Raw genomic sequence first — 14,691 nt, 5'->3', positions numbered from 1 at the left:
GGTCACTGCCCCCAGGCTCTTTCGTGCACATATACACACTTATAAACAATATATATGCATTCATATCTATATTTATTTTTGTATCTCTTTGAAATCCATAAGTTTACCTGAAAGCCTTCATTCTTATTCAGTACCACAGGGTTCATTCTAGTTTTCTTCCTCTTCATATTTGTAACCCTCCTTCCCATCAGTGACAAAAATGGATTCCATCATCTTTAATATATTTGTTTATATGATCCACATCCCTGCTATTGCCTAACCATCCTGCTATTGCTGCCCCACCCCCTTTTCTTGCACAGATGTCCTACTTGCCACACTTAGGCTCTATCACTTACTATTCTCTCTGTCTGCACCACAGAGGAAAGGCCATCAGGGGATGTGGCAAGAATGTGGACCTCAGCAAGCCAGGCAGAGAGCCTTTAACAGGAACTGAATTGGCTGGCACCTCTATCTGGGACATTTAACTTCTAGAACTGTGAGAAAATAGATTTCTATTGTTTAAGCCACCCAGTCTATGGTGTTTTGTTATGGCAGCCAAGCAGACTAATACAGAAGGAGAGAGAAGAAAAGAGAAGAGGAGGAAGAAAAAAAGAAAGATTAAAAAGGGGCATGAGAAAACTTTTGGGAGTGATGGATGTATTTATTATCTTGATCCCATTCAATCTGTAGATCAATGTGGGGAGAACTGACATGTTAACAGTATTGTGTGTAATCAGTAGACATCATATATTCCCATATTTATTTAAGTCTCTTTAATTCTATTTTTTTTGGTGGGGAGGCAGATGGAGTTTTCCTCTGTTGCCCAGGTTGGAGTGCAGTGGCACGATCTTGGCTCACTGCAACCTCTGCCCCCTGGGTTCAAGGGATTCTCCTGCCTCAGCCTTTTAAATAGCTGGGACTACAGGCATGCACAAGCATGCCTGGCTAACTTTTTTGTATTTTTAGTAGAGATGGGGTTTCACCATGTTGGTCAGGCTGGTCTCAAATTCTTGACCTCAAATGATCTTCCTGACTTAGCCTCCCAAAGTGTTGGGGTTACAGGTGTGAGCCATCACGCCTGGCCCAATTCTTAACTTTTTTTTTTCTTTTTGAGACAGGTTCCCACTCTATCACCCTGACTGGAGTGCAGTGGCATTGTCATGACTCATCACAGCCTTGACCTTCTGGGCTCAAATGATCCTCCCATCTCAGCCTCCCAAGTAGCTGGGACTACAGGTGCATGCCACCATGCTTGGCTAATTTTTGTATTTTTTGAGGAGACAAGGTTTCTCCATATTGCTCAGGCTGGTCTCAAGAATCCGCCTGCCTCAGCATCCCAAAGTGTTGGGATTACAGGTGTGAGCCACCACACCCAGCCTCTTAAATTCTTAATTAGGGCTCTAGATCAAAGTATCTGTGTTCTTCACCTCCACTAATGGTAACCTGAAGACGAGGTAGACAATTTAGTCTTCTTTTGATAAAGATAATTGGAGGTCATGGCCTTATTTCCTTTGTGAAAAAGACATCAGGGTTTTGACTGGTAGTTCATTTGGTCAATAATAAACGTGAGTATATAATAGTAATTTGATGATTGCCTCCCTAGCATTCTTTCACCCTCTTTTTGGCTACACTATTCGATTTTGTGTTTCTGGAATGCAGTCTTTTACTACCCTCAGTCCTAGAATGTTCTAGATAGTGCTTCACCTCTGGCCCTAAGGATGGAATAGGTGCCCAGGTTTTAATCAATCAGCGTTTCATACTGCCTGGTATCAGTGTTTGGTTAAAGATGGGCAAATAATCTGGGCCTTTCCATTCACAGTGAATCTTATTTGTTACCAGAAAAGCAGGATTACTTTTTTCTCATGGACTTGAACTAGAGAGAATACGAGAAGTTTCTATAGTCATCTTTCTACCACATGTGAAAAGTGAGAAAACAGTCAACACAGAATAAGCAGAGTCAAAGACATGAAGAGAGCAAAACCAAGTCCTGGGTCAATATGCAACTGAACCTAGTAATAGCCCTTGACTTCTTAGTTATGTAAACTAATGTTCCCTTCATGCTTGAGCCAGTTTGGGTTGAGTTTTGTCACTTGTTATCGAAAAAGTCTCAAATGTTTTTGTTTGTTTGTTTGAGACGAAGTCTCGCTGTGTTGCCCAGGCTAGAGTGCAGTGGTGCGATCTCTGCTCACTGTAATCTTCGCCTCCCAGTTCAAGTGATTCTCCTGCCTCAGCCTCCGGAGTAGCTGGAAATACAGGCTCATACCACCATGCCTGGCTAATTTTTGTATTTTTGGTAGACATAGGGTTTCACCATGTTGGCCAGGCTGGTCTTAAAACTACTGACCTCAAGTGATCTGCCCACCTTGGCCTCCCAAAGTGCTGGGATTACAGGCATGAGCCACTGCACCCAGCCTCAAGTGTTATGCCATTCAAAAAACTCATATAATATTTTGCAGCATTACCAAAAGTATTCAGAATAAATGAGGTGATTGATATCTCTGCTCTGTATCTCTGCTCTGTTCTGGGTCTGATATATGAATCCTAAAGCATGATGTTTGTTGTAGGATGTCATTCTCTAAAAAGGAGGAGGAAGAAATGTAGGAGGAAGAAGAGGAGAAAAGAAATAAATATAAATGATCAATCAAAGTAAAAGAATGTTCAGTCTTTCTAATGACTGAAGAAGTGAAAATAAAAACACGAGTGAGACAGCATATTTGACTACCATAATGGCAAAGATTAAACTGTGAGAATGCCTGGTACTGGTGAGGGTATAAAGTAGCAGACCCTCTTCCATGCAGTTTCTATGAATGCAAATGTTTGCAACTTTTCTAGAGGGAAATGTGATAATAACGATCAAAATTTAAATGTGTATCTTTTTTGATTAAATAATTATACTTTTAGAGATTTATTCTAAATAATTGCACAAATATACAATAATATATGTGCAAGTATAAATGCAGTATTTATACGAATGAAATGAAACATTAAATGTTTATCAGTAAGTCATTGGTTAAATAAAAAATGGTACCTTATTTTTTAAAGCACACAAATGAGTGCTTTGGTAGGCATTAAAGCTGATCAGAGAGATGCAGAAGCATTGCCACAGAAAGTGCCACAGAAATAAGCCCATGATTATTTTAAAGAAGCAAAATATATTAAAGAACAGTAATTATAGTATAATTCCACTTATCCAAATTTATTTTTGATACATTTTAAAAAGTCTGGAAGTTTACAGCCAAGAACTAACTGCCCTAGGTGGTGAATCTAACTCAGATTAGTTTATGTAGAAAAGGAGATTTGTTGAAAGGACTGAGATAGGTCACACTATAAAATAAATTGCTTAAAGAACCAGAGACATGCCAGGCTGAGTGGCTCACGCTTCTAATCCCAGCACTTTGGGAGGCCGAGGTGGGTGGATCACGAGGTCAGGAGATCAAGACTATCCTGGCTAACATGGTGAAACCCCGTCTCTACTAAAGATACAAAAAAATTAGCCGGGCGTGATGCTGGGGCATGTAGTCCCAGCTACTATAGAGGCTGAGGCAGGAGAATGGTGTGAACCCGGGAGGTGGAGCTTGCAGTGAGCCGAGATCGCGCCACTGCACTCCAGCCTGGGCGACAGAGCGAAATTCAGAGACTATTGTATCGGACCTGAACATTGTCATCTTCTTCTTTTACTCTGTCTTCCATGTCTTTCTCTCTTTCTCTCTATCTTGTTTCAGCTTCATTCTCCCTTATCGCATACAAGATTTCTCCATATTGTGAGGAACATGGCTGCTAGCCACTTCTACACATGCACTCTATGACTGTCCATAGCGATTTTCTCAGTGTGAAAAATCTCAGGGCAGGATTTTGATTTAGCCTTGTATCATATGCCCACACTTTTGACCAATCACTGTTACCAGGAGGTCAGAATTTTCTAAGGTTAGAGTACATTACCACAAGAAATACTACGTTCTCACATAGGTTTAAATACAGACCAGGTGATCACTTAGAGAAAGTAATATCATGGGTATAAAATACCAAAAAGGCTGTGTGAATCAAGTAACCTTGAGTCCCTTTTCAACTGTAATTCTATGATTTTCTAAAGGGTAAATGTGTTTTTTAGGTTCATTTTGTTCATGGACTATCAAAAAGAGAGTTTTGACTTTTTCAGGCCAGAGAATCTTCTTTGCCTAAAATATGCATGAGATTAAGATAAAAATGTTCTTGTTTTTAACTCTGTATTTTACTCTACATTTTCACCTTTGTTATATGTCCAAACACCAAATAAGCAAATTGAATGCTAGGTAGCATTACTGTAATCAACTCTTAATTATCTAGAGTTACCATATATACATATATATACTTTTTCCTTTTTTTTTTTTTTGAGACAGTCTCATTTTGTCACCCAGGCTGGAGTGCAGTGGTGTGATCTCAGCTTACTGCAACCTCTGCCTCTAGGGTTCGAGCGATTCTTCTACCTCAGCCTCCAGAGTAGCCGGACTTACAGGCTTGTGTTACCACACCCAGCTAATTTTTGTATTTTTAGTAGAGATGGGGTTTACTATGTTGGCTGGGCTGGTGTCAAATCCTGACCTTAGGTGATCTGCCTGCATTGGCCTCCTTTCCAAAGAGCCACCACGCCTGGCCCATTAATATATTATTGAGAGTGATTTTTTGCTGTCCACTTTTCTTTATGATTATAGAGACTAGGTTTCATACTCTTTAATTATTGCAGCAAGGAAATGGAACTCCAGTAGTTTTCAGAGCAGCAACACAACCAGCTAAAAAAATTACATTTTTCAATTTTATTTGCAGGGAGATGTGACCAACTAAGTTCAATGAAAGTATTGTGTGGGACTTCTAGGAAGGTTCTTGATGGGAGCAGGTTTGATTGAGAGAGGACTTATTTGCCTTTTCTGCCATCTGGAATATGATAGCTAGAGCTCAGCAGTCTTCCTGGTTCATGAGATGGCTTTGAGAATGAAAGCCACTTACTGTGGATGATGGAGAAGACAGAATGAGCTAGGGTCACTGATGGTTTTGTGGAGCCACCATTCTGTCTCTGTATCCTTGCAGGAGAGAATAAAGCCTTGTGAGTTTAAAGTTTTTTTGTTTTTTTTAAAAAAAGTCTGTTTATGCAGTTCCGATACAGTGTTTTTCTGTGTGCTGTTATTTATGATCTCCTTTGAAATCAATGATTGTATTGAGAGTAAGGGTAATTTGTAGGGTGAAAGAATGAAAGTATGGCACAGGAGATCCTGTCTCCTCAAAAGCACTTAATTTGCTTCCAGGGAGTAATCTTAGGCATGAGGGATAGGTTAACTATAACAATGGCTACTATGTGTTCTGTGTTTATTCAAGACACTGCTGAAAGCATTTTATTTGAATTGACTTATTTAATCCAGACAACTTCTTATGAGACAACCATTCATCCATTTTACATATGAAGAAACTGAGTCATAGGGAAGTTAAGTATGCTTGAAAAAAATCACACAGCTGATACAGCTGGGCATGTAGCTGTAGGGCTCATGCTCTTAATCATTATGCTACACTTTCTTTTTTTTTTTTTTTTTTTTTTTTTTGAGACAGAGTCTCACTCTGTCGCCCAGGCTGGAGTGCAGTGGCCGGATCTCAGCTCACTGCAAGCTCCACCTCCCGGGTTCATGCCATTCTCCTGCCTCAGCCTCCCGAGTAGCTGGGACTACAGATGCCCGCCACCGTGCCCGGCTAGTTTTTTTTTGTATTTTTAGTAGAGACGGGGTTTCACCTTGTTAGCCAGGATGGTCTCGATCTCCTGACCTCGTGATCCGCCCATCTCGGCCTCCCAAAGTGCTGGGATTACAGGCTTGAGCCACCGCGCCCGGCCTATGCTACACTTTCTACAATAGAGCTCTTATATGGAGCATTCCAAAAGTAAATAATTCTATCACGTCCCTTCCCTAGGACCCTAAGTCCATGAGATACTTTGTACTTGAAAAATTAAAGATACTTGAGTTGTTAATGTGTCAATAAAAGTATGATACGGAATGTACAATTTCAGTGATTGTTATATGCAAAGTAAAATAATCCAAATGTGTCATTTAGCTTAAATGGCAATGACTTTAATTTTTGGCCATCTTTTATATATAGAAAGAAAAACTTATTTTTTTATACTGTGCATACCTTAAAGTATATTTGGATTATTTTCCTATCAAATAGCTCTTTTCATTTTCCTTTGTTTGCTCTTTTAAGTGATATGAGATATTTATATTTGGTCAAAGTGATTTTTAGAAACTTTTAAAAAAAAATTATTATTATTATTATTATTATTATTATTATTATTTTTTGATGGATTCTTGCTTTGTCACCCAGACTGGAATGCAGGGGTGCTCTCTTGGCTCACTGCAACCTGCAGCTCCTAGGTTCAAGTCCTGAGTAGCTGGGATTACAGGTGTGTGCCACCATGCCTGGCTAATTTTTGTATTTTTAGTAGAGATGGGGTTTCACCGTGTTGGCCAGGCTGGTCTTGAACTCCTGCCTTCAGGTGAAATACCTGCCTTGGCCTCCCAAAGTGCTGGGATTACAGGTGTGAGCCACCATGCTCTGCCAAAACTGTTTATATTTTTAATTCATACTACAGTTTTTGTAGCACCCATACACATTTATCTCTGGTTAATATGATGTCACATATGTTAGTTGGATTTAGTTATCATCCTAAGATATTTAAGTGGTTTTCCAAAAACTGATATAACTACTTTGCCATAAAATACTATGACTTGCAATGAAGTATCTAGTTAAAACTTAATATGCAGCCGGGCACGGTGGCTTATGCCTGCAATCCCAGCACTTTGGGAGGTTGAGGTGGGCGGATCACCTGAGGTCAGGGGTTCGAGACCAGCCTGGCCAACATGGTGAAACCCCATCTCTACTAAAAATACAAAAATTAGCCAGGTGTAGTGGTGCGTGCCTGTAATCCCATCTACTTGAGTGGCTGAGGCAGGAGAATCACTGGAACTTGAGCAACAGAGGCCGCAGTGAGTCAAGATTGCACCACTGTACTCCAGCCTGGGCGACAGAGCGAGACTCCATCTCAAAACAAAAACAAAAACAAAACAAACAAAAAAACCACAAAACTTAATTTTCAAAGTAATGTAGACATTCAGAGAAAAGTTGTGACTTGTTGCTTTAATGAAGCAGAGTAGGAGGACAATTCTGAAAATTGACTAAGATAATATAAGGATATCAGAGTGCTCTGTTAGAAATTTAACGTGTTTCTGCTCTGGCATGAACCCATGAGGTGGAGCTTACAGTGAGCTGAGATCGCGCCACTGCACTCCAGCCTGGGTGACAGAGCGAGACTCTGTCTCAAACAAACAAACAAACAAAAACAAACAAAAAAAATAGAGCCAGACACGGTGGCCCACGCTTGTAATCTCGGCACTTTGGGAGGCCTGGGTGGGTGGATTACCTGAAGTTGGGAGTTTGGGACCAGCCTGACCAGCATGGAGAGACCCTGTCTCTACTAAAAATACAAAAAATTGGCTGGGAGTGGTGGCAGATGCCTGTAATCCCAGCTACTCAGGAGACTGAGGCAGGAGAATTGCTTGATCCTGGGAGGCGGAGATTGTGGTGAGCCGAGATCATGCCATTGCACTCCAGCCTGGGTGACAAGAGCTAAAACTCCATCTCAAAAAAAAAATAAAAATAAAAAATAAATAAATACAAAATATTCTGTCATAATATAGTGTTTTATTTTTTAAATAAAAACTAAAACATTCCTCTGCCTCCCCCCATTTATTATTTTTTTTACCTGAGTCATCTTAAAGAGGAGTTTTTGTAGAAGTACTTTCTTGGGTTTTGTTTATGATCATCTAAACCTGAGAGTTGATAATAGAATTAGAAAAATGTGAACTTTATTCCAGCTGTACTTTGGAATTTTTTTTTTCCTGCAGATGTTTTTCTTCCTTTGGAAAATGGAAGCCAAGGCCATACTAATGTCCAGGGTTCCATAGTGGTTGTGTTTTGGTTGAAAGCATAAATATAAAGATTTATTTTATTTTATTTTATTTTTTTTTTTGAGATGGAGTCTCGCTCTGTCGCCCAGGCTGGAGTGCAGTGGCCGGATCTCAGCTCACTGCAAGCTCCGCCTTCCGGGTTTACGCCATTCTCCTGCCTCAGCCTCCCGTCTTTTTTTTTTTTTTTTTTTTTGAGACAGAGTCTTGCTCTGTCACCCAGGCTGGAGTGCAGTGGCCGGATCTCAGCTCACTGCAAGCTCCACCTCCCGGGTTCACGCCATTCTCCTGCCTCAGCCTCCCGAGTAGCTGGGACTACAGGCGCCCGCCACCTCGCCCGGCTAGTTTTTTGTATTTTTTAGTAGAGATGGGGTTTCACTGTGTTAGCCAGGATGGTCTCGATTTCCTGACCTCGTGATCACCCGTCTCGGCCTCCCAAAGTGCTGGGATTACAGGCTTGAGCCACTGCACCTGGCCAGATTAATTTTATTCTTATCAACATAATCTAGAGATGAATGTGTCAGTTTTTTAAACTGGTAGTTGAACCAATAGTAATTTCTCATATTTTTGCCTCTCTTTTAGGAGAGAGGCAATGAGAGAGAAACTCTCTGCCTGTGATGAAACAATTTTGAATTTTTTTCCCGCTGCAGGAATGAGTTTATTGATAAGCAATAAAAAGCCCAAAACTCTTCTAGGAGTTTGGGGTTCCTATAGTTAGCCTTATATCCATTTTGTTAGGATGACTTCCTCAGAGCCAGAACTATTTTTCTGAGGCTCTTAAAGATGGGAAAGATGGGAAACAGTGGAATAAGCTAAGGTCCTCCATATGTCACATCCATTCAAAAGGAGCATGTGGCAGGAACATGAGCTTTTGTTACCTTGGAAGCAGGATTTTTTGGGTTCTCTTCTCATTCTGCATTTACCAGCTTTTAACTGTGATGCTAGTTCATCTCATCCAACCAAGGTTTCATTAAACTTAGTTACTGACATCCAATATCTGTGATTCTTGGTTGAGTTTTACCTTTTGGACCAACATACCCTAAATATATAGGGCATAGTAGAATACGAACCTTGAGGAACTCCATTGATGAACTTGTACTATTGTAGTCTTGTAGAATACTCAATTCCCATGATTATAGAAGTCTTTGACAGCAGTTTTTCTTGATTTGGTATTCCATGAAGCATAAGGTAAAGGATCTTTAGATGATCGATATTTCTGGGTGTCAACCAATCTTTCATTTCCCTATAGTCTCTTAGAATCTAAGGTTTCAGCTGGTTTCATTTGGAGTTCCTTACATTTAAGTCTGGCTACCACTGCCCAAGACCAATATTGTCTCTATCTCCAGATGCTCACTAGTGCCCCCTACTAATGAATGAAAGAAAAAGTGATCCCTTATGACTTACACAATGTATTAAATGTGTAATCTCACGAAATCCTGGTTCCTGCCAGCTTCCTTTTCTTTCTTCCAATAAAATGGCTTCTTTATACAGGTGTTGTAGTGGAGTTTATATATCTCCTGAGACCCAAGACTGTGACTTCATGGCTTAACATCGTGTGGTAGGCAGGGACATACATCAACTAGATTTCTAGCTGTAACAATTTCCTATGGCTCCTATAACAAATTACCACAAGCGTCACATTTTAAAACCTCACAAATCTGTTTTCTTGCAGTTCTGGAGGATAGAAATCCAAAATCAGTCTCACTGGGCTAAGGATAAGGTCAGAAAATGTGTTCTTTTCCAATTAGATAAGAGAATAAGAAACAGTTTATATTCATATGGAATGGACAATAATATTTGTTTATAGGTTTGTCCCAGGGCTGTTTTTAATCCTCTTGTCTTCTGTCATAATACAGTTTGAAGAGATCTGGAACCACTTGACATTTGGCATTACACTGATCAATTACTTTGATGACATTATTTTGATTGAGTTGGATTTGCAGGAGAGGGCTAGCACAGTGGAGGCAATGGCAAGATATGCTCTAGTGTGTGAGAGACAAACCCTATGAAGATATAAGTGCTTGCTGCATCTGTAGATACTTTAGGGGTTTATTGATCAGGGCTGTGCCTGTATATATCCTCTAACATAAAAGACAAATTATTGCATCTTGTACCTCCTACATTAAAAAAGAAGCACAATACCTGGTGGACCTCTGAGTTCTGGAGGCAGCACAGTTCTACACCTAGGGATACTTCTCCAGCCAATATACTGGATGACATAAAATGGTGCCAACTTTAAATCAGATCCAGAGTAGGAAATAGCAACAGGTCCAGGCTGGGTTGCAAGCAGCCCTGTCACTTGGGTCATACAATTTAGCAGAGTTTATTATTATAAAGGTATAAGTGGTAAGACAAGATCCTGTGTGGAGTTTGTTGCAAATCCCAGTGGGCAAATTATAATGTTAGTCCCTTGGTTTCTGGAGCAAGGCAATGCCATTTTTGGTAGAGAATTATATACCTTTCGATGTGCTCCCCAACCCTGGTGGAGATAGGATGCCTGACCATGGAGTATCAAGTAACCATGTATATATTATAGAAATTCCCATCATGAGCTGGGTCCTATCAGACTTACCAAATAGAAAGGTCAGCTAGGCCAAGCAACAGTACATTGCAAGATGGAGTTGGTACATTCAGGAGCAAGTATAATCATAACCAGATGGCTCAAACAAGCTTCACGGTAGGTATTATAGACCCCTAGGCACCTATCACTGTTTTAACAGTGCCATTTCACTCATCTCATGCCTATGGTTCTATGGAGGATTCTACCTGAAGTACAAAGAAAAAAACTCAAGCTTGGTTTATGGATGGATCAGCTCAGTATGTAGATGAAAGTCAAAAATAGCCCCACTCAAAGGTTGCTTTGAAAAGACAGAAGGTTCTTGGAACCATTGTCTACTACATGCTTTGCCCAAATGTTTCTCTCCCTGGTCTCACTGATACATTTTTTTCCCTCCTAACCATAGCTCTTGCCTCATTATATTTTAAAACCGTTAACCTTTCAAATAATTTAATGGAATCCACTTACTTACCTCTTTTAAGAATCATTACCCATAACTTTGTCAAGTTTCCACCTTTTTAGAGAGAGGACCTTATTCAACATGTAGATTGGTTACCTTTTTGACCCAAGAATTGTACATCATTGCCACAGCTCACGACCCTGCCAGTGTAATTTGTTTCTTGATATATGGGGTAGTTTCATAAGACTTGGCTACTTCAGGTACTTTCATCCTTCTTTAGGAGGACGAAATAGGTTGGAAGTTTCTGATCAGGCTTTTACCTAAAAAAAGATAAATGCAGGGAGAAGAAAAGGAAGTTACTCATGGAAACAAAGAAATCAGGCCTTAAAATCAGAAAGAGACCTGGGAGCATGAGGCCATTTATATTCGTGGCCTTTCTTTTCTTTTTTTTTTTTTTTGAGACAGAGTCTCATCTATTGCCAGGCTGGACTGCAGTGGTGCGATCTTGGCTCACTGCAACCTCCGCCTCTTGGGTTCAAGTGATTCTCTTGCCTCAGCCTCCTGAGTAGCTGAGACTACAGGCGCGCACTACCACGCTCAGCTAATTTTTGTATTTTCAGTAGGGAAGGGGTTTCCTTACCATATTGGCCAGGATGGTCTCGATCTCTTGACCTTGTGATCTTTCCGCCTCAGCCTCCCAAAGTGCTGGGATTACAAGCGTGAGCCACCGCACCCGGCCATTCGTGGCCTTTCTACATGAGCACTGTGGAAGAAATTCTGACATCTCTTAAACAAGTATGTCTTTTCTATTGCTAATTAATTTCTGGAATTTTCTTTCAAGTCTGACTTGAGAATGCTATAAAATATATGTTATCTTGTAAAGCCAATCCCATTCGATCAGAGGACAGTTCAAGTTGATTATTATTACTGTTAGTATTATTATTATTATTATTTTGTTCTACCACAGAGCATTTCCCTCCTATAAATGTGCACAAACAAGGTATATAAAGGAAGTTTCTCTAGAACATATTAAAATGAACAATTTACCTTAATCTGTGAATTTGCCAGACTCAGAAGAGGCATTGGAATTTAACAGGTTTCCACTAGATGGCGAGCCGCCTCTTTGAATTTCTCAGTGGCATCAAGCAAAAAAATTGCTGCTGTTTAAAACGTACATCTTTGCATGAGTCAGCTGCGCCTGTATCAAAAAATGATAAAGGCACTGATTCACAAATTTAGCCAAATTTAGAACCAAGCTATTCAAACTGAAACTGAAAATATATTGTAATGTTTAAAATTTTTATTTGGAGAATATGTATTCATTTATTCATTTAACAAATATGAAGTGCCTCCTATGTGTTTTTCATACTTTGTTTCATTTGCTCCCCCTAACAATGAGATTGGGAGCTCTTATTAGTCCCAATTTAGAGACTGGGAAACTGAGGCTTAGATAGATTAAATGATTTAGCAATCCAAGATATACAGGTTTAAACCTACACAGTTTGTCCCAGAGTCTGCTCTCCTGACCACTACATCTTAGTGCCCACCATAAATAAATTACACTAAATCAATGTAATATGTGTAGCACTGTGTCATGTTTAAAAGGGTTTTTTATTTTCTTCTTACAGACATTAGCAGGGTTAAATCTTCTGGCATGACCTTTATGAAAGACTGTGTATAAACAAGTGAAAATGATTGCAAAATACACTATATTAGAGCAAATAATGTCTGTACAGTGTTGCCTGTATAAACATATGCAAGATGAAAGGAAATGGCATAAAACTCTGCAAAAGTGCTACAGAAAAAGACAAATATAAAGAGACAAAGTCAGAGAGAGACTGAGAGAAACATAGATGTGAAAGAGAAATGATGACACTATCTATAAGAAATCATAATTTCTGGCTGGGTGCAGTGGCTTATGCTTGTAATCTCAGCACATTGGGAGGTGGAGGTGGGAGGATACCTTGAGCTCAGGGGTTCGAGATCAGTCTGGACAACATTGCAAAACCCCATCTGTACCAAAAAGTACAAAAATTAGCTGGAGGTGGTGGTGCATGCCTGTAGTTCCAGCTACTTGGGAGGCTGAGGTAGGAGGATCACTTGAGCCCAGGAGTTGGAGGCGACAGTGAGCTGTGATCATGCCACTACACTGTAGCCTGGGTGACATAGTGGGACACTGCCTAAACAAAAAAAAAAAAACAGAAAAGAAAAGAAATGCTAGGTATGGTGGCTCATGCCTGTAATCCCAGAATTCCAGCACTTTGGGAGGCTGAGGCGGGTGGATTGCCTGAGGTCAGGAGTTTGAGACCAGCCTGGCCAATGTGATGAAACCCTGTCTCTACTAAAAATAAAAAAAATTAGCCGGGCATAGTGGTGGGTGCCTGTAATCCCAGCTACTTGGGAGGCTGAGGCGGGAGAATCCCTTGAACCCAGGAGGCAGAGGTTGCAGTGAGCTGAGATCCCACCACTGTACTCCAACCTTGGCAACAAGAGTGAAACTCTGTTGCAAAAAAAAAAAAAAAAAAAAGAAATAATAATTTCTGTAATAGAAACTGTTTCCTTGTGAGTGTCTCTTGCTGTAGAAGAATTTTTCACAAATAGAAATTCAGTGAAATGAAAGTTTAAAAGATAAGAATATAAAACAACAGAATGAATTTAAAAGGTAAGTGCAAGGTCAAGGAAACTCAGATGTAAAGCAGAATTTTAAATCTAATAAATATATTAAAAGAATAAAAAGCAGAAGAGACATAGTTAAAATTTATGTGATGGAATTACATAATGTGATGTAATTCCAATTAATGTGATGGAAAAAAGGCATAAGTTAGAGTGAATGAGACATAAGATGGAGGTGAAGGCAATTAGGAAGAGGCTGTAGACATGGATGACTGACAAAATAATAGGCATCTCTGAAGTAGACAACAGATGGTGAGAAAAAGTATTCAGAGATATAATAATGGAAAATCTCTTTCATAATAAAGCACACACATCTAATAGGAAAAACTGACACTGAATTAACAACATTGAGAAGTACCCTGTGTGTTACTGAGCATCAAGATTTTAACAACAGAAAAGAATTCTTCACACATCAAGTAGAAAAAGCAAATTACTTAACAAGGGGAAATTCAAGCTTGTGTCAGACTTTTTACAGAAAAATTTAGCGCTGGGGCCGGGCGCGGTGGCTCAAGCCTGTAATCCCAGCACTTTGGGAGGCTGAGACGGGCGGATCACGAGGTCAGGAGATCGAGACCATCCTGGCTAACACGGTGAAACTCCGTCTCTACTAAAAAATACAAAAAACTAGCCGGGCGTGGTGGCAGGGGCCTGTAGTCCCAGCTACTCGGAGGCTGAGGCGGGAGAATGGCGTGAACCCGGGAGGTGGAGCTTGCAGTGAGCCGAGATCGTGCCACTGCACTCCAGCCTGGGCGACACAGCGAGACTCCGTCTCAAAAAAAAAAAAAAAAAAAAAAAAAAAAAGAAAACTTTAGCACTGGAAGAAATAGAGGTGTCCACCACATTCTTAGACAAAATATTATATTCATCTATGTTATAATTCAAATATAAAGTATTCAGGGGATAAACATTTAAGAATTTTTTTTTTTAAACTCTAGTCAAATGATAATTTCTGTAACAGAAACTGTTTCCTTGTGAATGTCTCTTGCTGTAGAAGAATTTTTCACAAATAGAAATTCAGTGAAATGAAAGTTTAAAAGATAAGAATATAAAACAACAGAATGAAATTAAAAGGTAAGTGCAAGGTCAAGGAAACTCAGATGTAAAGC

At 39.8% G+C, this 14,691-nt stretch overlaps 1 protein-coding gene across 7 annotated transcripts in view; it reads left to right on the top strand.

Annotated features, from left to right (window-relative positions):
- LOC105481888 (zinc finger matrin-type protein 1-like) overlaps positions 1-14,691 on the top strand; it is a 414,279-nt gene that overhangs the window by 22,488 nt on the left and 377,100 nt on the right. The window contains exon 5 of one of the 7 annotated variants that reach the window (XM_071100237.1): positions 359-2,782. The exons of the other annotated variants lie outside the window; for them this stretch is intronic. Coding sequence (XP_070956338.1) covers positions 359-433 — 75 coding nt within the window. The 3' untranslated portion in view covers positions 434-2,782. Of the gene's footprint in view, positions 1-358; positions 2,783-14,691 lie in introns of those variants that run through there. 7 annotated transcript variants of the gene reach the window in all.

The sequence above is a fragment of the Macaca nemestrina genome, chromosome 7 (assembly GCF_043159975.1).
Source record: "Macaca nemestrina isolate mMacNem1 chromosome 7, mMacNem.hap1, whole genome shotgun sequence".
Taxonomy (NCBI): Eukaryota; Metazoa; Chordata; class Mammalia; order Primates; family Cercopithecidae; genus Macaca; species Macaca nemestrina.
The sequence above is the reverse complement of the archived record's forward strand: the minus strand, read 5'-3'. Positions and strand labels throughout refer to the sequence as shown.